At 34.9% G+C, this 25,808-nt stretch overlaps 1 protein-coding gene and 1 non-coding gene across 4 annotated transcripts in view; both read left to right on the top strand.

The window, feature by feature from the left end:
• SENP1 (SUMO1/sentrin specific peptidase 1) overlaps nt 1–25,808 on the top strand; it is a 49,000-nt gene that overhangs the window by 3,893 nt on the left and 19,299 nt on the right. For 2 of the 3 annotated variants that reach the window (XM_008578859.1, XM_008578858.1), the window contains exons 3-10: nt 1,410–1,540; nt 2,389–2,473; nt 8,641–8,800; nt 12,476–12,647; nt 18,794–18,897; nt 18,980–19,266; nt 21,325–21,379; nt 25,595–25,633. In XM_008578859.1, coding sequence (XP_008577081.1) covers nt 1,410–1,540; nt 2,389–2,473; nt 8,641–8,800; nt 12,476–12,647; nt 18,794–18,897; nt 18,980–19,266; nt 21,325–21,379; nt 25,595–25,633 — 1,033 coding nt within the window. Of the gene's footprint in view, nt 1–1,409; nt 1,541–2,388; nt 2,474–3,316; nt 3,356–8,640; nt 8,801–12,475; nt 12,648–18,793; nt 18,898–18,979; nt 19,267–21,324; nt 21,380–25,594; nt 25,634–25,808 lie in introns of all 3 variants that reach the window. The other variant, XM_008578857.1, reaches the window with a different exon arrangement.
• TRNAV-GAC lies at nt 3,860–3,933 on the top strand. The gene has a single exon. It is a non-coding gene; the product is annotated as a tRNA-Val (tRNA).

Below are 25,808 nucleotides of genomic sequence, written 5' to 3'. Positions count from 1 at the left end.
ACTAACTATAAAGTAGTTGTTCAGTCTTTTTAGTTACTCTGATTAGTTAAGCTGGAGGGAAAGAATGGATTTTCGTAACATTTTCAATATTCGTATCTTTGCCCTTAATAATTTTAAAAGAGTTCTTAATCCTAATTATGTAATATTGTATACCAAACGTAATTTCCGCTTGGTTAGGACATTATTTACAGAGTTGTTTAGGAGCATTTTTTCATCATTGTGTTGGAAAAGCCAAATATACACTAGCAAACATTTACTATGTGCCAGGCCCTGTTTTAATTACTTAAAACATATGAATTCATTTAATTCTTATAAACACCTTAGTGTTTATAAGTTAATAGTACCTGCTAGGTAGTATCATTTTCCCTATTATATCAACAAGTAAACTGAGAGACAGGTTAAGAAATTTGCATAGGGTCACATACTATAACTGGCAGAGCCAGGGCTTAAACCCAGGCACTCTGGTTCAGAGTCTTTGTTTTTTAGTACTATGTTATACTGCTTTCTATATGATAAATAATTTTATTAAGGTAAATATTTTGTTTAGCTAGTGGCATTGAGGATTAATTGTGATTGGAACATTTTCCACTATTTCATTCATAGTGCTTTATGTCTGTAAAAGGGGATCAGTATAAGGTCAGGAGTAATAGCCAATTTAGGAATAAGTTGAAAAATCTATAGTTAGATCTTATAACATCCCATATGCTTCTTTTAAATTCACATTAGCCTTCTCTCTACTTTCTGTGTTTTCCTTGTTCTTAGTCAACCTTCTCCCTCCTCTGGTTGGTTGTTTCCATTTTCTCTCATTGCTGTTATCATTGTAAGTCACTGAGTTCCCTCTCACATGTTTCTCTTTTATAGTAACAAAGGTATCAAAAATGGTTCTAAAGTAAGATTTTGCCACAGTAGTACAGTAATTGTGCTGGTATCTGTTAAGAGCCATGTAAATAAATTATGCTTTTTACAGAAAAAAGTTTTCAGGTGGATTAATTTTTAAAGCACCTCTTTGAGTTAAAACAGGAAATAAATCAATGTTAATAGTGTTTGTTTCTGAATGGTGAAATTTTTCTTCCAATTTTTTATATTCAAAACTTTTTCTACAGTTAAAACATTTAAAAAATATCTTTTGGGAAAATTTCATTATTTTAGAAACTTTTTTATACTTGTACAAGTTTTGAACTATTTGGTAGATGATCTCAATCAGTTCCAAATGAACCAATTTCTGCACATGGGCCTCTTTTGATAACGATATTTTAAGATTTCTTGCTAGTGGTTAACTACGAAGGAGAGGTTTTATTTGACTGCAGTGTTGTTCTTTGGGAACATTTTTATAGGTGAAAAGATTGGTTCCTAGGAAAAAAGTTATTGAAGTATTATATGACTTGAACTAATCCAGACTCTTTCCCCAGATGATACTGCTGATAGGATGAGGATGGATGCTGGAGAAGTAACTTTAGTGAACCACAACTCTATACTCAAAACCCACCTCCTGCCACAAACAGGTTTTCCAGAGGACCAGCTTTCTCTTTCTGAGCAGCAGGTTTGGAATAATTTTCTTTCCTTAATTGACTAGTTATTTTCGCTCATTGTAAGTTTTCATCTGATGTAGTTTAAATGCCACAGTCAAAAATACAAGCATAGATGTAAACTTTTTAGAATCAATAATTTTAGTGTTTGGAATTCTGTTTGATATATTAAAGTTAAGACAAAACAGGCTATATATGAGTTCTTTGAGAACGTTCCTTTTAGAAAACTCTTCATTTTTCCTCTGAATATTACAATTACCAAAACACTGTGTTCTTTTAAACTAGTATCTTAAGATTTGAGTATTCTTCCTTGATAGGAAAGCCATTAGTGATTTGGATGAGATAGTTCTTTGCTGTGAATCTGTCCTAAGCATAGCAGGATGTTTAGTATCCCTGGCTCCTAGGCACTAAATACATGCAGCATCCACTCCCCATAATCATTTTGATAATGTATATATATATATCCACACATTTCCAGATTTGTACTAAGGGATTAAGAACTGTCTGCATAAAGTTATCAGGAGAATCAAAACTAGGTTGATTTTGTCAGCCTCTTTAATATATGTTACAACTGGCTTTCAGACAGGATATACTAAATGCACATTTGCCTTCTAGTGAACATTCCTTTGAATTAAGTTATATAATAGTTATTTTGCCCATTTTTCCCCTGAAAGCCTGAATCATTTTATCAGATTGTCTGTTTTCCTTTCGTATTAGTATGTAGTTTAATTAATTTATAATAAATTATATTAAGTTCTGAAATATGCCATAGCCTTGTTTAATGACACTTTTCCTATTATAAATTTTTATTCCATGTTATTATCAAAAATAAAATTTAAGAAAAATCTTATACTTTGTTTAGATTTTACCTTCCAGGCAAGGAAATTTGGACCTATCTTTTACATGTTCCACAGGAAATACAGCTTACAATCCAAGTTATTACTCAGGTATGACATTTTTTGAAGTCAAGGCACTTATAACTTTCATATTTCTTCCTAGCAAATTGTTTGTGTTTCCTGTCTCTAAAAAGTAAAATCATTGTCAAAAGCAGATGGTATTTTCTCCACTAAAACATTTTAATAAGCTTTTTGTGTATATTTATGTAGTTTCTATAATACTTATCTAGTCTCAACCAAATAATAATTTCTTAGTGGAAAAGGTTTTTATGTAATCTATTCTGCATATTCATTATGCCATTGTATAAAGCAATACTGCTTTGTTTTTGTTTTTGACTTTTTTGGGGGATATGTGTATGTTATATAAAGCGTATCTGTGTCGCATTGATTGAAACCACAGAGCTAGTTTCTATTCTTCTTGAAACCATGAAACCTGAAAATTTATTTCTGCCCAAGCTTGTCCCTCCATCAGGGCAGGAAATGTTAACTACATGTTTCTGGCTAGCACCTGCCACAGCCATATGCTTGTAAATTCAAGGGCTTGCTTAACTGTCATCCATGACAGAAGTCAGCATTCTCTAGGCTATTCCTACCCCTTGGCCTGTCTGACTTATCATCTGCCCCCTTCCTAAGGTTTGGATTTCCAGTGATCTTCTGCCTTTGCCTTGGGAAACTGAGAGTTTTGTTGGTTAGCTTCTTGGCAGTATGACTTAGGAAGATTACAGTGGTCTTCCTAGGTCTTATTCCTCCTGCTTCAGTCTCCTCACCTTACCACAAATATGGGAATACTAGTAATACCATTGAGCCTGTCTCAATGGGGTTTTCATAAGGATAAATAGAGGTGATAAATAAGAAATGCAAATAGTAATTATTCTTGTTATTTGGCTTCCTCAGGATCCTTTGTCAACAAGATGAGATCTCCCCTAAAAAGAAGTTAGTATGATATTCTTTTAGATTTATATTATATTTAAATGTGATTTAGGTTTATGGTACTTTATCTACCTGGGGCACTAAGTTTTCTGTCCTGGGGTGGGCAGTGGTCTGCACATAGGATGTGTGTAATTTATATAGAAAAATTGATTAATTTGCTCAGAAAGTAACTCTACTGTCATTATTATTATTGAAAAGGTCTTTTTGATGAACAGAGAGCCTGAAATCTGGTTTGGTAGCTCATTATTAATCCTAGAGGAAGGATAGTTGAATTGTTAATGGAATCAAATAATTAATATTTCCATTTGGATTCGGACTGTGTTTGCTTAGAACAGAGAGCCTGAAATCTGGTTTGGTAGCTCATTATTAATCCTAGAGGAAGGATAGTTGAGTTGTTAATGGAATCAAATAATTAATATTTCCATTTGGATTCGGACTGTGTTTGCTTATAATTTCATATGCTGATTTACCAATGGATATTAAGTTTAAAATAATTGCTTTAGGGCTGGCTGGTTAGCTCAGTTGGTTAGAGCATGGTGCTGACAACACCAAGATCCAGGGTTCAATCCCTGTACCAGCCAGCCATCCCCTTCCCCTGCAATATTGCTTTATAATAAACAATTATGTAGAAAATTATATTCCAGTCCCGACTGTAACTCAACTGTCTGTGGCCTCTTCTGATATCTGTATGTACATACAAGGGTACTTCAAAAAGTTGGTGGAAAAATATAATTAAAAGATAATACAAATCTTTCCATGAACTTTTTGAAGACCCTCCTCATACATGGTACATAGTATATAATTTGATACATAATATTTTTTAACTTAATATTTTTAATTTTACTTTTCCCTCTATTTACATGTTCCTTGTATTTATCATTTTCTATTGATTTCAAATCCATGGATTTCATATGCACATGCACAGTCCTTTTTGTGCAATTCCGAAATCCAGAAAAGCTCTGAAAATCAAAATTTTTTTCATAACTCATTTGGCATCAAAACCTGCCCTGACTTGAATTCATTCCTTGGCAAAACCTACATGAACTGGCCTGAAGCTGCTTATATTTTGTCTTTATTTATCTCTGTAAATATGAGAATTTACACATTTTGCTGCAGATATATCAATATGTTTGATTTCAGGGTGTTGCTCCAGATTATACTTGGAAGTGATACATAATATACCAGGTTATCTTTCTAAAATTACAAAAATTTTAAATTCAGAAATACAGCTGGACCCAAGGGTTTATGATTTGGGATAATGGGTCTGTGCCTTCATTTTCTTCATTATTTTTCTTACAATTTACATCCACATCATGTCCACCATTTTCAGCTATTATTAGTAACCTGACTTAAACACATTTGTATATATTCATATAGCTCTTTTCTTTTATATTTCAGTAAACCCTTGATATTCACAGAGGGTATATCTGAGTTCTTGACTGGCAATATTTGACCAGATTCTTGGCTTTCTGCTAAGTTATGTAATTGTTAACAGTTATGTTTTTCCCGTGTTTATCCTTATATCATGAGTTGATCCCCATATCAAAAATCTTTCACTAAAGTTTATCTCTCGCTTGAATACCACTTTTTATGAAAAAAAATTACTTCATAACAGTTACTGCATACATGACAATGCATAGAGAATAACAGCGATGAGTAACAAAGTCATACTGAAATGGGGGTGTTGGGCTATCTATTAGACCCATTCTCCAAATTACTCACAGGTTGAGGCAGAGGATCCAGATTTGTTCCTTTACCAAATTTCATCTAGTCTCTGAACAAACAAGCTTATGGCATTTCACAGATCTCCAAAGTTGCTCCCTAACAATCAGAATTTTAAATCTGTGAATGCCAAGGGTATATATACTTTTAATTAAAAGCTACTTTTTACTCTGTACTTTTTGAAACTTTTTTTTTGCCATACCCATTCCAATCCATTGCAAGTCCTGCAGAATTTTGCTTCTGCCTTTGGATATGTTCTTTTCTAAAAATCCCCACATTGATTTCTGTGGTCAGTCACATTGAGCCTTACCTATTGATTGGGCTAGATGTGGATCTCCAGTTTACCTGGTTTAGTCTTCTGATCCTGACTGTAGTGATGTCTGTTTCCGCTCTCACCCTGCTCTCCTCTGCTCAGCCAAGATGAAAATGAGCAGGAAAAGCCAAACTTTAGAATCTAGGGTCTGGAGCTTCTTATTTATTGCTTTATTGGATCTCTCTCTCTAGATCAAGCTTTTAAAAATCTGCTTCTCAATCTACATAAGATTAGACTATTAAAAACATTAATTTGATTTTTAAAAATTTTTAGAGAGCAGAAATGCAACACCATTTCATTGCTTTTTTAATTGAAACATAATTGACTATACATATTTGTGGGGTATAGAATTAACTATCGATACTTGTGTACAGTATGTGATTATCAAATATGCAATTAGCACATTTATTATTACAAAACTTAATCATTCTTTGTGCCCATTAACCAATTTCTGATAACCTCCACCCCTTCCCACTTTCCCACCTCCACTAACCACAATTGTGTTCTCTCCTTCTGAAAGTTCAATGTATTATTGTGATTGTTGTATCTGTCTGTCTGTCTCTCTCTGTCTCTCTCTTCCATCCCTTGCTCCCTCCCACTTATCAGTGAGGACATGCAGTATATCTCTTTCTGTGCCTGGCTTATTTCACTTTGTTTCACTTTAATAACTTAGTGACAATCAAGCTTAAAGACCTCTCAGTTTTATTGAGAGTACAATGAAAAAAAATTAAAACATATTTTAACTCTAAACAACAAAGAAGAGTAGATTAAGATGAAAAGAAGTGATTTTTGCTCATGCTTAAATTCATCATCAGTGTCTTATCTTTGGAAAATATGTTAGATTAGGTTGCCAAACTAGCATTTAGTAGGTAAAATGATTTAAAGCATCCTGCTATTATAGTAACTAAATAAATTCTAAAGTTAACAGGAGCAATTGATTGTTTTTTTTTTTTTTTTTTAAAGATGACCGGTAAGGGGATCTTAACCCTTGTCTTGGTGTTGTCAGCACCACACTCAGCCAGTGAGCGAACCGGCCATCCCTATATAGGATCCGAACCCGTGGCCTTGGTGTTTTCCGCACCACACTCTCCCGAGTGAGCCACAGGCCGGCCCAGAGCAATTGATTGTTACTTTCATAGTAAGTGATTACCTGACACACTCTTCTTTTTTAATATAATTATTTTATTATGCTGTTATGTTATAACTATTTTATTATTTTTATATTATTTTATTATGTCTAAAAATATTGTCTGTCCCTGCAGAAAATTTGTAGAGAAAAATAGAAAAATGCTCATCATTCTATCACTAGAACATAACCACAACTAAATTTTTGATGTATTTCTTTCTAGTTGTGTGTGTGTGTGTGTGTGTGTGTGTGTATGCACATAATAAATCTTATCACAACTAAATTTTTGATGTATTTCTTTCTAGTTGTGTGTGTGTGTGTGTGTGTGTGTGTGTGTGTGTGTGTGTATGCACATAATAAATCTTATTTGTGGCATTTGCAACTCTGATCTCTTACTGGTGACAGAATAGAGTATCTACAGTTCCCTATGGTCCCTCTCAAGTTTGCTTGATCCATGAACAAAAGAAGACTATTCAGTGATTTCACTGAGTGGAGGTGAAACAGCCTTATGCTGGATAAACACATTGCCTGATCCTGTGCTTTTCCCGTGCAGTTTAAAGCTGGGGTTTGTCAAATGCCATCGAGAAAGCTACTCTGGTTTATCCTTGGTCTTAAATTTCACACCTGTCAGGGTAATTTGCATTTTTTGAGTTATTCCTCACACTTCTAGTGAGATAATTACCTAATCAAATTTTAACCAAAAGATGTGAGAGACTAAGATTTTTACTGTTATTATTTTGCATTTAAAAATAATAGTTTTGTGATCCTTTACTGAGATTCATGTCTCTGTCCTTAAAGTAATAGTAATAGATGTTAAGCATAGATACTAATTACAAAGGAAAAAAGTTATAATTCATTTTGAAAGTAAATTTAACTTATTTTTAATTATTTGACTAAGTTCATCCACTGGTAAATCAACTGGTACTAATACCACCTCTGACTGCTTCTTTTTGCCTGTCTTATTTACCCTAAATCCTGGTATCCTGATTAACTTAAGAAAATGTAGAATTATATTTTCGAAGCCTGCCATACTTTTTGGATGGAGTATCAAAAAATACATTAAATGGTTTTTTGGGGGGGGTTTTTTGTGTGTGTGGCTGGCCAGTATAGGGATTGAACCTTGGACCTTGGTGTTATCAGTGCCATGCTCTAAGCAACTGAGCCAACCGGCCAGCCCAAGATACATAAAATGCTTTAAATAGCATAAATATACAATATTGTGCAGAGTTCTATGATAATATGTTTTGAAAGAGGATCTTCAAAATGATGTCAGCATTAAACAGAATTATGATTCCTATTTTTTCATTGGAGCTCCTCAGAGTTCTGTAGCCTAATGTCTAAAGTTATTTTGAAGGAGCTTTTTAAAAGTGTCCAATCCTGCTAATAGAGAGAAGAGGGCATAGAAATTATTTTACTACTCCTTCAAGAGGCTTTTGTCACCCTAGCTTGTAATCCACAAGTCAGAAAATTTAAATAAATAATCCTCAGTCTGATCGTAGTCACAAGTGTTGGAACTTTGATATGTCTGATGATTGTGGCATTAAGTGACTGAAGATTATCATACCAGAACCAGATGCATATGATGGGTCATTCCTGCCATAAGCCAGCCAGAATAAGCAGCAATTAGGTTATCTCTGTTTTTTTGAGGGAGTCCCTGAGTCTTGAAACATGGTAACTAAAAAGAAGAAAGTGACACCAGCTGCTTATTAAGCAATAACTATTGTTCATTTGAATTACAATTCTCCTTGGCCCTCCACCTGCTTTCTTACTGGTCTGGCCTACCTTCTTTCAGGCCCAGGCCTGGGAGTGCTTGCAAGATATAGTTGGGGTAAAATGTTGACTTTTGGTGGACACCACGGAGTCACATTGATGCAGATAAGGCACATGGCTGTGGCAGGATTCAGCTCCTTCATCAATTTTCAGGTTAGTATGGCTGAATCAATTATAGTTTGTAGAAGTTCCCTTACTGCAGACTTTACTGGCAGTTGAGACTGGGATCTTTCTTCCATGAGACACATGGTGTATATGCCACATTACTTTGGAATACAGTGTTGGACATGGTTACAGTCATTAAGAAAACCAGCTGTAGTTATTTGTTTAATTTATTCAAGTTTTTATTTTTTTTAGAAAACCCTTCCTCAGACAGTTTTCTTGGCTCAGGCGACTTAAGAACCTATGCCCAGAGTGCAAATGGCCAGTGGAGAAATTCCACTCCAGCATCAAGCTCAACTTTGCAAAAATCAAGAAACAGCCGAAGTCTTTACCTTGAAACTCGAAAGACCTCAAGGTAAGTATTTTGTCTGCTTAGTTCTCACGTCCTTCCTCACATAGAGAAAATGGCTGTCAAATATGAGGGTTCTTCAGAAAGTTCGTGGAAATATTTGTATTATCATTTAATTCTATTTTTCCGAGAACTTTTGGAAGTACATTCATAGTTTAACATTGGCATTTTTAAAGAGTAACATCATTTTTGGACTTTAAACCATAGAGAGATGGACAAATCCATTTGAAACTTTCAACTTTTAATTTACTTGGTGCTAAATTTTGGTGATAGCCAAACCTTATCATTAGAAGAGAGTGTTTTGAGGGAAGTCTTGGTGGATATGAGTGTATTGGGACCCTTCAGGATCAGTATGGCTGTTATGAATCTTAAAGTGAAAGTCATTTGCCACAACTAAAGTAGCAAAGAAACCAGCACATTTTGCAGGCTCTCCCATGACTTAAATTAAAGTAGTTCTGCACCTCATGGCATTAGTAAATTAGATGTAAGATACTTCTATGTAGGGCCGGCCCCGATTTGCCACAACTAAAGTAGCAAAGAAACCAGCACATTTTGCAGGCTCTCCCATGACTTAAAGTAGTTCTGCACCTCATGGCATTAGTAAATTAGATGTAAGATACTTCTATGTAGGGCCGGCCCCATGGCGCACTCGGGAGAGTGCGGCACTGGGAGAGCAGCGGCGCTTCCGCCACGGGTATGGATCCTATATAGGACTGGCCGGTGCGCTCACTGGCTGAGCGCGGTGCGAGCAACACCAAGTCAAGGGTTGCGATCTCCTTACCGGTCACGAAAAAGACAAAAAAAAAAAAAAAAGATACTTCTATCTATTAGAAAATAGAGAGTAATAGAGAACTTTATCCCAGTTATCCCAACTGCATAAGCCCTACCTCTTCCCTCACCAAACTTATATTGGTGATTAAAGGCAAATGAAGCATGGCTTAGAAACTTTTCTCTCAGGTACTTTATAATGTTAGTAAAATATTTCTTTTTTAAAATAATATTTATGACTTTTTAAATTCTGCTCTGGTGATGTACTTTGGGAATGTAGGATAATTTAATTTCCTGTTTAGTCAAGGCTAAGATTTCTGATATTGATTGAACCCAACTTTTATTGCTTTTATTTTACCTTATGATTATCAGCACATGGACTCTGGGAACATGTCAGTACTCCCAGGGATCATCTTTCCCACTTCTTGATTTTTTTTAATTATACAAGAATTCATTAATACATTCACATTGTAAAAATTAAAACATTACCAGTAAAGCTAAAGATTCCTTGAACACTACCCACCATCTCAATGCCCTTTCCTGTGTGTGTTTCCTTCTAAACCTCTTCCTATGCTTGTTTCTCTCTCACTCTTTCTCAGTCATATATAGTGTGATATATATGGTATATATACTATGAAATCTATTATTATGTCTTCATTAAAGATTTTCTATATGTTGTTATTCAGCAAATTGCTTTTTTTACTCAATAATGCCATACTGTTATTTTTAAAAAAACATTATTATAGAAACAGTACATATGCTTTTTAAAAATTTAGAAAATAAGCGATAATAAAAAATAAAACATCACATTCCCACCAACCTGAGATCAACTCTGTAATATCTTAATACATATCCTTCCAGATATTTTTCTCTGCATTTACATTTTTTAATTCATTTTTTATTTTTATCCTTTTTTTTCAAAAATAAGTTTATATTGTTCATACTCTTTCGTAATTTGCCCATCCTCTTTTTTATGATGTGACTTTTTTTCTACATAATGTTCTACCTTTTAGCTTGCACAGATTTCTTCCTCATGGTATCATTATTTTGTTTTCAATCCTCTATGTTTTTTGTAAACTAGATTTTTGGCTTGAGTAAAAGATGATGCTGTGTCATATCACATTAGAAAACAAACAATATCTTGTTCTGGTTCTCCTATTATTAGGGAGATGATGTCTGGTCCTTAATTGTATAGTTAGGTTTTTTGCTCATGACTAGAATACAATCTGAATGATGTTACTTTGGCATCATATGAAATGTCCAACTTGACATCAGCCATTCTCCTAACAGTTATTAATATCAATTGATAATTCTTACCTGACAATAATTTTATTAGAGTTAGTGAAATAATATTTTCTAATTTTGTCATTCTTTTTCACATATTAATTAGCACTCTGATGGCTTTTTTCATTAGCTGGGGCTATTTGGTTACCCTGAAATACATTTCCTATGGAAAAGGCAGGATAAATGATTAGATCTTTCTTTTTCATAACCAATAACAAAGCGAGTTTTTTTTTAATAGTCATGTGGTTCAAATGAATACTTTTTGTTCTTTTTTTGAGTGTCATTATGGATTCAGTGTGTTTCAATCCACTACAATCATTATTCTGTTAATACATTCTCATAACTTTGGCCAGTGGAAGCCCCTTAAGCTTGCTTCTGTGTCTGTTTGACCCAACCTCGTTAACTTTTGGTAGCACCCTTGCTTTCTGGCATTGCAAGATACCCTTGTACTGTTTCTTTAGAAGAAGAGTCTTTTATGTTAAAAACACACACATGCACACTCTGGGAAGCACAAGTACAAAAGACATTGTGGAGAATCCATTATATCTTTACCAAATGATTATACTGCCTTTGCCATCTTTTCCTAGCTGCATTCACCCATCATAAGAACATAGCTGTCCCTGAAATTCGGAGTCCTTGCTCCTTTCCCCACTCTTAACACCCATAGAAATCATTAGAATTTGAAAAGTTAAAGAGAGAATATATGTGCTTTTTGATTTTCTTTAGATCTAGTTTTTCATTTGGATCCAGACCACATGTAATGATTTAAAGAGCTGATTTTATTGAATTCAGCTTAGTCAGCTGTGTATCTCTAGTCTGAGTCCTCAGCAAAAAAAGAGAGAAAATTCATTATTCTAAGAGTAAGTACCTCAGATTTGCTGGGTAATAATAAGTGAAAAAAAGCACATCGAAAAAACTTAGTTATTAAGCCTTTGAGATAAGACGTATATTTGAGTTCACAGAAATATTTTACATGCCTATTTTTCCCATTAGATTAGGGCAGAAGCAAAAACAAAATTCTTCAGAGGAGTGAATAGTGAGACCAAAATAGAATTCACAGAGTGATGCAGCCTAACAGAAAGCTTTTTGGCTCTTTTAACATGAAGGATGGGAGCCCTCTGTTGGTCTTTCAGGAAATTTAAAAATTCAGTGTAAAAGCTTAGTTGAGAGGCTTCAGATTTATCCATCTTTACATATTTAATCTTAAAGTAATTCCCTCTAAAGGTCTTGGGGTAGGGGACTGCAGGAAGTAATAGAAAATGTATATGTATTTAGCATACCTGTACCCCAGGTTTTTTGAAGAAGGCTTGTCTGACATATTTTCTGTCATACCACACAACTATGGTTTCTAACCAAAAGAAATTCTAGATTGTGGACCCAAGAAATACAAGTTTAAGTGTTTGATAATGATATAGTGTGGCAACGTAAGACTTTTTTAAGTGGCAGAACCTGATGCAGCAACCCCATATATCATTTCTTGTATATTTCCCTCAAATGATTCACCTATCCCATTCTACCATTTATTTATTTATTTATTTATTTTGGTTTTGGTTATTTCTTGAAAGTGAGAATAATCACTAGATTAGATTTACCTTACTTAACTGTTCTTTCTTGCAAACTTTTTTTTAGTGGATTATCAAACACTTTCACGGGAAAGTCAAACCATCACTGCCATGTGTCTGCATATGAAAAATCTTTTCCTATTAAGCCTGTTCCAAGTCCATCTTGGGGTGGTTCATGTCGTCGAAGCCTTTTGAGCCCCAAGAAAACTCCGAGGCGACATGTTAGTACAGCAGAAGAGGTAAGGAAAACCTGCAACAAAAGCTACTAAAAGTCAGGATCTTTCCCTACATTGAGCCATTTGTTTCCTCTGATTGAGATGTTTACTAGCCATTCTATTTACTTACTCCTTTCTGTGATTTTTTTTTTCTTAATGACTCTTTTTGAGTGCTAACATCTGTGCTAAAGGGATTAAAGAGGTGCTTTATCAGGACTTTATTATTTTTCTTACCCTCTTCTATTCCTGTTGGACAGCTTGCTTTATTTAATCTTCAGTATTGCATGAATGACTACTTCTACATCAATCTTTTTCTCTTCTCTCTTTTTTAGACCCTTCCTAAATTCTTCTTTCCCATGGCAAAACTGTTAGCCTTGCTAAACAGTTTTTGGTTTGATAAAATACCTGCCTTTCTCACTAGGAACAATTTTTCTTCAATATAAAATAAAAATCAAGAAGCTGGTTAAGCAGTTTACATCCTTTTATTATGATACAGATCTTCTTTGGGGTCATAAACTTTCCCAAAAAGAAGGATATTCGGTTGACACTTGGGTTGTTATATTCATTCAGTAAGTCTAAAGGAAAAAAAATCAATTTCAGAATATAATGTAGCATATAATTTGCACAATAGGAAACATGCTTATATCTGTTCAGTTACACATTTATTATGCATCTAATCAGGTTTGGACTGGTTGCTGTAGAGATACAAATGAGTAATGATGACTTTACATTTACATAGTATTAGAGTTCCTAGTGTGCTTTCTGCATGTATTATTTTTAATCCTTTTAACCCAGTGAAATAGATGGAGATGAGGTAATATCTATATTTTATGGATTTGGAAAGTATAGGTCAGAGGTCACACAAGTAGGAAGTGGCAAGCCTGGAACCCAGATCTTCTGAAGAAGTCTGGTCTTGTATGCTTTCTGTTATACAACATAGAATTGTGGTTTCTGCCCAGTGGAGCTTACTGAGTGTGGAGTCAAGAGTACAGCATTACCTGGTAAATAATTACGTAATTTGGTAATTGAAGATCTCTTAGGTGGCAAAACTTGATTATTTATGATACAGTTAGTAAAAATGCTGTGCATTGTTTTGGTTTTAAGTTTGTATTAAATCTAAGATATTCAAGGGGAGGGTGGCAGAACTAGTAAATCATTTAGCAGAGCAAAGGACAGGTAAGAAACTGGCAATATTTGCCTTTGGTGATAAGAGCTGAGTAACTGTGATGAAAGGAAGATTTATTTTTCATTATACCTTTTGTACTATTGGATTTTGTTCTATCCATGTGTGTATTAGTTATTACATGCATAAATATATATTTTTTAATTACTGGAGTTGTAGGGCTTATGCTTATGCTAGAGACTAGGAAGCCTAAGTGAGACTGAGAGAGACATTGTAAGGAAAGAGAGAGCAGCAGCAGGGCTCCCAACTCTCCCCTGCCACACGTGGCTCCTGCTTGGACCACCAAGGTTCTTTAATCTGTCTGTGCTCATTGTAAGTTTGCCATTCACTCACCAGCCAGTCCTTTGGACCACCTAGTCCACCTTCTTTTTATCTCTACTGCCAGCCTGAGGACTTGGGCTGGCTGGGTAGTTTTACCCTCCCACCCAACCCTCCAGGCCACAGCCTGCATCAGTGGAGGACATGCATCTGGAAGTCCCCTTCCTCCTGCATGCAAAGATGCCAAAGGTTGAATCTATCCTATGAAATGAGGTGCAGAAATTTTACCTCAGTTGTTTTAAGGTCTACATTCCCCTGCTATGAAAAGTAAGCCACCTGTACTACAGAATAATGGATATACTATGAGTAAGACAAGATATTGGACTGAAGTTTATTGTCAGACTTTCAAAAAATTATTTAGCTAGTTAGTTAGTCTTGGATATTACAGCCAATCCAGATAATATACATTTTTTCCCCTGGGACTAAAGAATGTATTGATGGGAATTTACAAACTGAAGGAAAAGTTATTTTCCATGGAAATGTTGGGATCTCCAAGAGATGCATTTGTTTATTATGTTAAAGAAGGAAGAGTATGTATTAATCATAATGCTGCATTTGTCCATCAACTTCAAGAATATGAAGCCATCTACAAAATTATCAGTTGAGGCAATGTCACTACTGCGTTGTTCAGTCTTAACAACAGGGGTTTGAAGAGAACACATGGAGAAGAGTTCAAGTAGTGGCCGTGTGGAATGGCTGATTCGAAGGGCAGCATTAAAGAGGTGTGCTATCCAATAGTGTAACCACTACCAACTAAGTGCTATTTAAATTCATTCTAATTAAATAAATTTTAAAATTTAGTTTCTTAGTTATGCTAGCCATGTTTCAAGTGCTCATTAGCTGCATATAGCTAGTGGCTATCATATTGAACAGTGCAGATATAGAACATTTCCATTATCATGGAAGTTTCTGTTAGATTGTGTTATTATAGAGGATGCCATTGTAGAGGGTTAAATTTCTGTCTGGGAAAGAAAAAATACTAGTGACAATAAAAATATAAAATGGTAAAAACACAGGTCGTTTCTTTTTTTTTATATGTTGCTTCCAGACTTGCTTCTCTGCAACTTATTGAGCAACATTTTAAGATGCTGAACTTTTGTAATAGATGGCAGTGATGGTTTTATTCTTTTTTTAAAAAAAGCCTTGGTTTACAATTTTGCCATAAACCAATCATTTTGGACTTAACAGAAAATTATTGAATTATGCATTTTTCATACTTCAAATTTATTTATATGATGTAAAGCTATTACTTTAAACAAAATTAAAAGGTTATTTGGGTAATTTATAACAAAACAGTTTACTAGTTTGCTAAAATTTATTTTGTGTTCCCTGTTAAGTTTTTATAATTTTACAGTTCCATTTTATGATGGTGTTCTTACAGAAACATCATCTAATTGTGGGAATCTGTCACATTTTTTCCTGAATAGAATTCACCTTAATTACCCTTACACTTTTAAAAAATTCCTTGGTCCTTTATTGGGTTTTAAAATGTAACCTTAGCCAACTTCCTTAACTTTAATATATTATCCAAATATTGCTTCCTTTCCTCTCAATTTCCTAATTTTCTTAGTCAGTATGAAACAGTTTAATAAATAAGATATAGAAAAAGATGTTTTACTTTATAGTACCAGATGCTCTAAAAAGGATTGACGTTTCAAGTGGCTTTCCTTTTTACATGTTGTTTTGGTAAAGCCAAGTGGTTTTTTTGTTTGTTTTGTTTTTGGCAGCTGGCTGGTGCAGGGATCGAACCCTAGACCTTGGTGTTATCAACACCATGCTCTAACCAGCTGAGGTAATCGTCTAGCCCCAGCCAAATACTATAAGTCAAACCACTGCATCCACATGTTCCTTATCTGCAGATTCAACCACTAGCAAGTGGAAGATATTCGAGAAAAAAAGAACAATAAAAAAAACACAAATAAAAATGTGTGTAGCTTATATGCAAATACTATGCCATTTTATATAAGGGACTTGAGCATCTTCAGATTTTCAGATTTTTTATTCGTGGAGGTCCTGGAACCAATCCCCTGTGGATATGAAGGGAAGACTGTATCTGTTCTTTTGAAAGTTGCTTAAACTATCCTTTCCCTGTCAAAAATGGTTCTAAATAGAATATAACATTCCTAATGTTTTTTGTTTTAATGAAACAAGAAAACGAAAAACAAAAAAGCCTCCTATCATTTAAAAAAAATTGTTGTGACTTCCAAATTAACATGTAGAGTAGTGAAAAGTTCTTAACCTTAACCTTTTAAAACTGTAAATTAGTTTAAACTGAAACTATGAGGCTTAAAGAGACCTTGGATAATTATTTGGAATATGGAAATTTATTTCTGTTCATTTTCTGTTGTCTAATGACTGAGGTTGTTCAGGCTCAGATAAGAGCTTTTCTTTGAAGATATATTTTTGGAGAAAATGGTTTGTGAGGTCATTTGTGTGTGTGTGTTAAATCAGCTTTTTAATCAGTTCTTTACATTGGTATAATTTAGATTTCTTGTAATTTGTATTAGCAAAGTTACTTTATAGTCCCTTGGTTCTTCACATCTTATTTATAAGTATAAAAATTTATTCTAGGAAAACATTTTGCTATAAGATGGGGAGGAGAGAAGGTTTTTGTGGTTGATGTCTTTAGGGTAGTATAAGGATCCTTTTATCTCACTTTTCTCAGTGCTCTCTAGAGCTCTTTATGTGATGGGAATGATTTTTTTACAATCTTAGTACCAAGAGATACTATGCAAAGTAACCTGTTACACCAGTTTGTCTGCTCTGCTTTCCTCTCTATGATGTGGTAATATAGTCAAAGCTTTTGTTTTTTTTAATCCAGTTTGGTAGGACAGTGAAAATAAACTAAAATGCTTAGTTAAGAGTTAGTTTCCATGACCCAGATGGTCTGATTTCCCTTCACCTGTGTCATCTTATCACCCCTGAAAACAACCTATTGTTAACCTTATTGCATTGTGATTAGGTTATTTGATATAGTGGAAAAGCGGAGTCAAAATTTATATTGCGGAGTATTCAAAAATTCTGGTCAGTAAAGTCCCAGAGAGCTTTCCTGTGTACAGGGAAAGAGCTGGTTGACAAAGACATCTCCTACAATGTAATAATCTGTGATGATGCTTCATTCTGCTCTCTACTTAAAGAATTTTCATAATGACAGTTTTAGATTTTAATAAAGAAGCATTTATTATAATTAAGGTTTTTAAATTTGTTTCTCATGATTATATCCTCTTCAGTAGAATAGCCAAAAAGTACAGATTTGGTTATTGATATTATTTTATACCTGGTCATTATCTTTTTCTGACCATAATTTGTGTGCTGTCACTGAAGCGCTGCCCAATACTGTAGACAGTCTCTTCATAAACACTGGAAAAGGAGACCATCATCATCTGGGGTACTATATTAATATTTAAGGGATAAAATAATGGGGCTTCTTTTTTTTTCACAAAGAACATTGCAAGTTTGTTTTTCTCTTGGGTTCGTTCTTCCACCAAATGCTCAACTAGTTCTTCCTTTCTTATCACTCAGATCTTCAACTTTAAGGATAGCATGTCACAGTGCACTAACACTGCCACAATGTTTAAAATTATTTTATGAAGATTGGTGGTTTTATTAAACCATATATAAGATTTTTCTAAAAATTACTGGGGCATGTTACTTAGTGAACACTGGCTACATGTATTTATGTAATTTTACAATGGTTACAAGTACTTATGTAGTTTGGTTCTCTGCCAAGTGACTTCATTTCTCCCACTCTTCTCCCCATTCTCATTGACCTTACTATTTCTTGAATGCATCAAGCACATTCCTGTCTCAGGGCTTTGCATTTGCTGCTCCTCTATATGGAATACTCTGGTATATTTCTATGACTTGCTTTCCTTGGTTTAGGTTTTTGCTGAAATGTCACCTTTTGAGAGATCTTACCTGTTCCTGATGTTTCCCCTCCATCACTTTCTATTTCCTTACACTTTAATTTTCTTCATACTACCTGACTAGTTTTTTGTTTGTCATTACCTAATTGTAGTGTAAGCTATACAAGGGCAGGAACTTTATTTTATGCATACAGTATCTGGTGACTGGAGTATAGTATGTGTTCGAGTGAATGAATGAATATTATGGAGTATGTGGTTTTTTCCTATATTTAGTATTTGGACTTACAGAGAAAAAAAAGTAAAATAGTGTTGGAGATGAAAACCACCTCTGGAAAATATCTGCACTTGTGTAGCGTAGAAAACTGTTGGCAATTTATCCCACTCTAATTGGTTTTGACCATTCTGTGATTTTTCTTCCAGGTATCAAGAATCAAGGATTTGTTGGAATCCTAATTTAGAGGTCCTCAAATGTTTTATTTCTGGGGCTGTTATCATTTTAATCAAAAGTGATTGCCTACTGGCTTTCTGGTTTCTTATCCTGTAGTATCGCTGCACTGTTATTTACGTCTGTGTCCCGTAATTTTCCAAAATACACTATTTGATATTTACTTTATTCAACTTCTCTTATACATACTTGATAATTTTTTAGAATATCCTTAATGCACCATAATTTTTAATTATCTTCAGGACTCTCCCTGAGCTTTGGCAGAGCTTCCAGGATTCTGTCTAGATGCTACTTTGAGAAATACTTGCCTCATTGGATTTAAGATTGTGTTTAAGATTTTTTTTTTTCTCTCTTATAGACAGTTCAAGAAGAGGAAAGGGAGATTTACAGACAGCTGCTACAGATGGTCACAGGGAAACAGTTTTCTGTAGCAAAACCCACCACACATTTTCCATTGCACCTGTGAGTCACAGAAGCCTATTTTTGATGAATTTAATTCTACAATTTGTTATTTGATATTGAAACTATATTCTTCTCTTGCTAGATCTAGATGTCTTAGTTCCAGTAAGAATACCTTGAAAGACTCATTATTTAAAAATGGAAACTCTTGTGCATCCCAGATAATTGGCTCTGATACTTCATCATCTGGATCTGCCAGCATTTTAACTACCCAGGAACAGCTGTCCAATAGTTTATATTCCTTATCGTCTTTTACCCCAGATGTTGTTTCATTTGGATCTAAAGATTCTGATCCTCTCCATCAATCCCACCATCACCACTCTCTTCCACATCAGCCAGATAACTTACCAGCTTCACATACACAATCTGAAGGTAAAAATGGTATTGTATATTTTTAATCCTAAAAGCCAGTTAACTGTTTATTGTATATTTTTAATCCTAAAAGCCAGTTAAATACATATAATTCGGTTAACCATGTCATGAGTAAATTAAACCTACAAATAAGATATTCTTTTTTTCTTACATCAAGATTTGATATAATATTTTATTTAAACAATTAACTTCTTCAGCAGTGTCTAGTCAGAGTACATTCAGCCCAATACCTCAGCACTTTCTCTGTTTCTATTAGTTTACAATGAAAATTAAGTGCTCTGAAGTTCTAGGGGATTTGAAACATCGAATAAGTATTGAAGTATAAGCACTTACCGTGTAATACTTTCTAAACTTGTACAGTAGGTTTATGCATTTTAGAGTGGTTGTCAGCAAGTTTTGGAAACAAAAAGTTTCTACCTAACCTTCAACTAACCAAAATATTCAGTCTCTCAGCATTCCAGTTAAAGTTTTGATATGATACGTGTTTTTGTTTCCTTAGTGTTCCCCTTCTTTAGGTATGTATTATGTATATGTTTATGGTATGTATTTAGGTATGTAGCCTAAAACTTGTTTTAAGTGGTTAGATGTTAGAGATCTTTTGAAAGATGAAGCACCAGTCTCTAAGGCTTTCCTCTCCTTCCTCAGGTCGTTTTTGGGGGTATTTCTGTTTTTGTTTTTGTTTTAATTTACTCATCACTTTCTGAAAATTCTCACTTTGAAAGATGAAGCACCAGTCTCTAAGGCTTTCCTCTCCTTCCTCAGGTCGTTTTTGGGGGTTTTTCTGTTTTTGTTTTTGTTTTAATTTACTCATCACTTTCTGAAAATTCTCACTGGGGATTAAAATTTTTGATGGCATCAGTATGTAGCTATACATATCCATGAAAACTTGTATTACATATTGTGTGGTGAGTTACTGAGAACTCTCATTTTTAAAAAAAAGCCCAAAAAATCCTTTAACTTCAGAAACAATCTTTTTGTGGGAGATACTTAGATACAGCTAAATTGGAACAAATATACTACATTGTACTGTTTAATTACTTTCCTTGTACCATTTAATAAATACTTTATTTATTTTATTTTTTTTAAAAGATGACCGGTAAGGGGATCTCAACCCTTGACTTGGTGTTGTCAGCACCACGCTCAGCCAGTGAGCTAACTGGCCATCCCTATATAGGATCCGAATCCATGGCCTTGGTGTTATCAGCACCACACTCTCCTGAGTGAGCCACGGGCCAGCACTTAATAAATACTTTAAATGAAGTTCTGATCATGGCACTTTAGAAGGACGTGATTCCTGCCTTTGAGGAGTATTCAACATGGAAAATAAGTGACAGAATGATAAAATGTGTACTTTTTAGACTCCTACAGTGTTGTCTCTCCCTCTTCTCTCTTCCCTTCCTCCCATCTCCTCCCCCTCCCTCACACCCTTCCCTTTTTCACCTATTTAGTCTCATGGTAGATCATGAGCTAAAGGCTTTTTTTTTTTTTTTTTTTGTCTTTTGTCTTTTTCCGTGTCCAGCAACGGATCGCAACCCTCAGTGTTGCCCCCATACCGGACCAGGGACCGGCAACGGGATCGCAACCCTCGGTGTTGCTCCCGCGCCTCGCTCAGCCAGTGAGCGGGAACCGGTCTGTATGTGAGATCTGAACCCTCGGCGGGAGCGCCACCGCACTCGCAAGCGGCGCACTATCCAGTGCGCCACCGGGCCGGCCCATGAGCTAAAGGCTTTTAAGAAATACTGGCATGTTCTTGTTCCCCAGAAACAGAAAGTGGAAGCATAGGGAGCAAGCACAGCCCAGGAGTAGATGCTGAAGGGCAAATATGCTTGTTTTTCAGAGTGACTTCCTTATTTATGAGGCAGGCTCTTCACTTAGACCTATTTCTGGTCTCAGTGAAAATGGGTCTGCCTCTCTCTTCCATCTTACCTTTGTCCTGATGTTATGTTATTTTTGTGGAAATAGAACATAACAAAGTATGGGAACTTAAACTAAAACATCTAGAAAATATAACTATGGAATTTTATTAATAGTGAAATGCTCTTGTGTTTCTTTGTTTAGGATCAGACTCTGTGATTTTACTCAAAGTGAAAGATTCCCAAACTCCAACTCCCAGGTAAACCTTGGAAAAACGTCATTCTTAACCTACTGTTTTCCCTTGCTTCAGTCATAATTTCATTACTAAGAGAAACATAATATAAAAGTAAAACTGCCTCAGTTCATACCTCTCATGTATTATTTTAATTATTTCAATGACTTTCTAATTGGTCTTCTTTCATTAGCCTCTGTTTTGTTTTTCATCCCGTCTTCCACCATACCATATTCTCTAATCCATTCTTCTACTTTATTCTTAGTCCATCTCCCATGCTGCAACCAGAGTGAGCTTTCTAAAAAGCTCTTTTCTGATCATCATGAAAAGTTTAATGATCATTTTTTAAATTCCTTCAAAGGGTGGCTTATTAGACATAGAATTAAGCCCAAACTCCTTATTATGGTATGTAAAGCACTTCCTCCACAAGTCTCACTTTCTATCTCACATTCTTTTGTTTAACAAGTATTTATTGAGAGCCTACTGTTTGCCAGGTACTAGTTTAGATATTGGGGATAACAGCAGTGAACGAGATAAAGTCCCTACTGTTAGAGAGCTTGTATTCTAGTTGATGGAAGGAGCGGGAGACAGACAGTGAACAAATAAACATAAGTGCTGTGAAGAAAAATAAAGCATGGTAATATATAGACTAAGGTTGGGGGGACACTATGGTAGTTGGGATAAGTCTCTGATAAAGTGACATTTAAGAAGAGACATGATGGAGGTGAGAGAGGGAGCCATATGTAAATATGGGACTCTTTCATGTGTTTTATGTGCTAGACTATTTTCCGTTTGTAAATATATGCATTTTCTTGCCTTCACACTCGATGTTTCTTCTGCCTGGAATGTCCTCCCTACCTCAACTTGTCCATCTGTCAGTAGTCTCTTATCTTTTAAGTCTCAATTCAAATGTGATCTTCTATATGAAACTACTTCTTTTCGAGGTATCCAGTACTACTTTTGTAATCCAGTGGGTTACTACTTAAATTGCTATGTCTTTGTGATATATGGAATTGGTAATTCATTTGCTAGAATGGCAATAATATCAGTTTTCCATTTGAGAGGATTAGGAACAGTAAAATGTTCTTTCTTATCTCAGTTTCCCTACTTCATTGCAGCTCCCCTGTATGTTCTAAGCTTTAGATATTTTAAAATCTCTCAGGGAGACTTAACAGTTTGAATTCCTTAGTTTTTACTTGTTTTTTAGAGTCAGGCCTGGCTTCTGATCTTGGCTTTTCCAGGCTTCATGTAACTTTGGGCAGGTTACTCTTCTGAACCTCAGTTTTCTTGTCAATAAAGTGCCAGTATTAATACCTTACTGTTGAGTTGTTGTGAAGATTAACTTATAGATAAAGCACTTATAAAAATGTTTCGTATAAAATGCACAAAAGTAGATATTCTTTCTTGGGAAGAAGTTGATCCCTGGTAAAGAGTGTTCTCTCAATGTTTCTTTTCTAAAACTGCCTTTCTTTTGTGGAGAATTTCTCCTCGATGACTGAAGAATGAGATGAAAGGAGAAATGGTTTGTTGGGTAAGGTAGACTGAGTGATGCTGTTTGTCAGAGTTGGAACCTACTCTCCCAAGGCTCGGTTGATTGGCTCTTTAATTGTAATTTCCCACTGCTGCCTCTCAGTTAAGTTCCAGCAATGAAGATCTTCCCTTCCAAGACTGTGCCATGCTGTTTTATACCTCTGTGCCTTTATACTTTCTGATTCTTCTGCCTGGAATTCCCTTTCTCTGCTTGTCTAATTGGTAAACTCTTAATTTGCTTTTCAGAATCCGAGCCAGGAGCTATTTTCTCTCAGATGGTTTCTCTGACTTCTTCAGATAACATTAGTCTTTCCCTCCATCCCATACCTTGTTTGTTACTATATCTTTGAACTTATCACCTAGTGCTGATCATAATACATGACATGTGATCGGTGCTTAGTAAATAAATCTTTGTTAAAGAAATGTATTTCTTAGAAAGACTGAAATGCTCTCTTGAGTAGCCCAAGTACTTGTTTGTTTCCTTTTTTTGTTTAATGCTTTGGTCTATTGAAAGGCATTTTAGCATTAGTAGAAAGAACACAGTTTTTGGAATTGGACGGATAAGGTTTCTAATTCTGGCTCTTCCAATAGAAATTATCCTTCTACACCTCAGTTTCCTTTTTTGTACAATATGAGCAGTAATTCCTTTTTACATATTATATTGAGGTTTAAATAATATGGGGATTATCATGAGGCCTAACTAATGTTTAAAACACCTGGAGCAGAGGGGTTTTTTGTTTTGTTTTTTTTGCAGCTGGCTGGTACAGGGATTGAACCCTGGACCTTAATGTTATCAACTCCACACTCTTAACCAACTGGGCTAACCAGCCAGCCCTGGAGCAGAGTTTTACATGTAGAGCACTAAGGAGGTGCTCAAAAAATAATTGTAATTATTATTATTACCATATGCCTCAATTATGTGAGAAATAATGTGTAATCTCTTTGGAAAAACAAATTTCTTCTACATTGCTTTCCTGAGCCAGCAACGGATACTTTAATCCATTGAAGAGAAGTTCTTACCTCTACATTATTTGTTTATTTAGCAAATACTGTATGCCTGCTATATGATAGGCACTATTCTAGTTACAGAGGATACAGTAATATACAAAAACAACAAAAATTTCTGTCCTCATCAAGTTTATATTTTAGTAAGGGAAGCAGACAAATTTGAATAATATGATCCATTACAGTGAAATTCTGGGTGATTCTTCTAACATCTTTATATTGTGTAATAAATGTATTCTCATATTAATTTGTTTTTAGTTTCCTACACTAAATAACCCTCACAGTGCTATCTTGGTTGTTACATCAGTTGTTCATTGTGCCAAGGGAATAAGCCCTCATTAACCTCATGACAGTGGAAAGCAATAGAACAGCAATTTCACTGCCAAATCCCAGTCTAAAGATGATTGGGAAGACTGTTGTCCCAGGACCTCCACACATATACCAAAATCCACAGATGCTCAAGTTCTGTATATAAAATGGTGTAATATTTGCATATAATGTATGAACATCTTCCTGTATACCTTAAATGATCCCTAAATTACTTATAATACCTATTATAATGTAAATGCTGCATAAATAGTTGTTATACTGTATTGAGTTTTTTATTTGTATTATTTTGTATTATTGTGTTGTTATTTTTGTGGGTTTTTTCCCTGAATATTTTTGATCAGCAGTTGGTGGAATCTGCAGGTGCAGGACCAGAGGATGTGGAGGGTGGACTGTACTCATTCTTAACAGTTAGACTAAGGATCAAGGGATAACTTTAGAGCCCTTGTTCTTGCCCTCACTAGGACGGATTATAGAGATTTGAGAACTGAATGGGACTCTAATCACCATACTTTACAAATCTGGAAACCAGGGCCCATAACATTGCTCAGTGTTGTAAAACTAATCAGGGACAGACACCTTCAGGAGATCCAGGTCTTTTAACTCCCCTTTTGATGCTCAGTTTACTTGTTCTATGTATCTCAAAGTTTTCTTTGGAAAAGTGTTCACTCTTTTTCCGTTTGTTTCTATGATAGATCCCTTAGTTAGGGGCTTGCAAGGAGATGAGGAAGTTTGAGAAAAAAAAACAAGAGGCCCTAGGACAATGAACATGACTGTGACTCTCCTAAGCATTATTCACTTGGGTTGTCAGCAAGAACTACATGGAGTAGAATTGGCCTCTCATTTTTGGAATGGAGTTGTGTTGCCGATTCGCTGCTTTGGCTCATTAGCTCATTCGCTGTTATATGGATTATTTTGTAGGTGGGGATTTTCAGTATTTACTATGATTTGGTTGAATGTGTTTTGATTCAATTAGACTGACAAGTCTAAGAATTCATAAGATTTTACTAAATCGTTAATAAATCTCAACTCTGAACGATTTGGGAAGAGTACTGTTGTAGCTTAATATATTATCTTGAGACAAGTGATGGTGCTCTTTCATATAATGTTGGTCTCTCATGCAAGTAGGGAGCTATGCTAAACTTAATTTATTTCTGCTGAACTTTGGATCTTTTTAACTAATATGTATGCAAATGACTCATTTGTGTTTCTTTAATTTCCAGTTACAAATATTTTATATCTTTAGGTACCTTTTATTTATTGCATATCTGTAAAGCAGTCTTATAAATTATTTAAATGATTGCTTTTGTTGGTGAAAACATTTGAATTTTTTCGTAAGCCTCCTGCTCATTTGTCACATTTTTCTTTTCCCACCCATAGTCCTATTTTCTTCCAGGCAGAGCTGTGGATCAAAGAATTGTAAGTTATTTATTTTCCTTCTCAATCATTTCATTTTCAGTTAGAAGAAATCAAACAATTAGCTCATCACCCTGCATATATTTAGTCAATAAGAGTTACCTACTTACACTTATAAGTTGGATTTTTAAAATTCTGTTAGGGTTAGGACATTTCTGTATTTAGGTTTATTAAATCT

This window comes from Galeopterus variegatus, unplaced genomic scaffold (assembly GCF_000696425.1).
Source record: "Galeopterus variegatus unplaced genomic scaffold, G_variegatus-3.0.2 Scaffold1774, whole genome shotgun sequence".
In the NCBI taxonomy this organism is placed as follows: domain Eukaryota; kingdom Metazoa; phylum Chordata; class Mammalia; order Dermoptera; family Cynocephalidae; genus Galeopterus; species Galeopterus variegatus.
The sequence above is the reverse complement of the archived record's forward strand: the minus strand, read 5'-3'. Positions and strand labels throughout refer to the sequence as shown.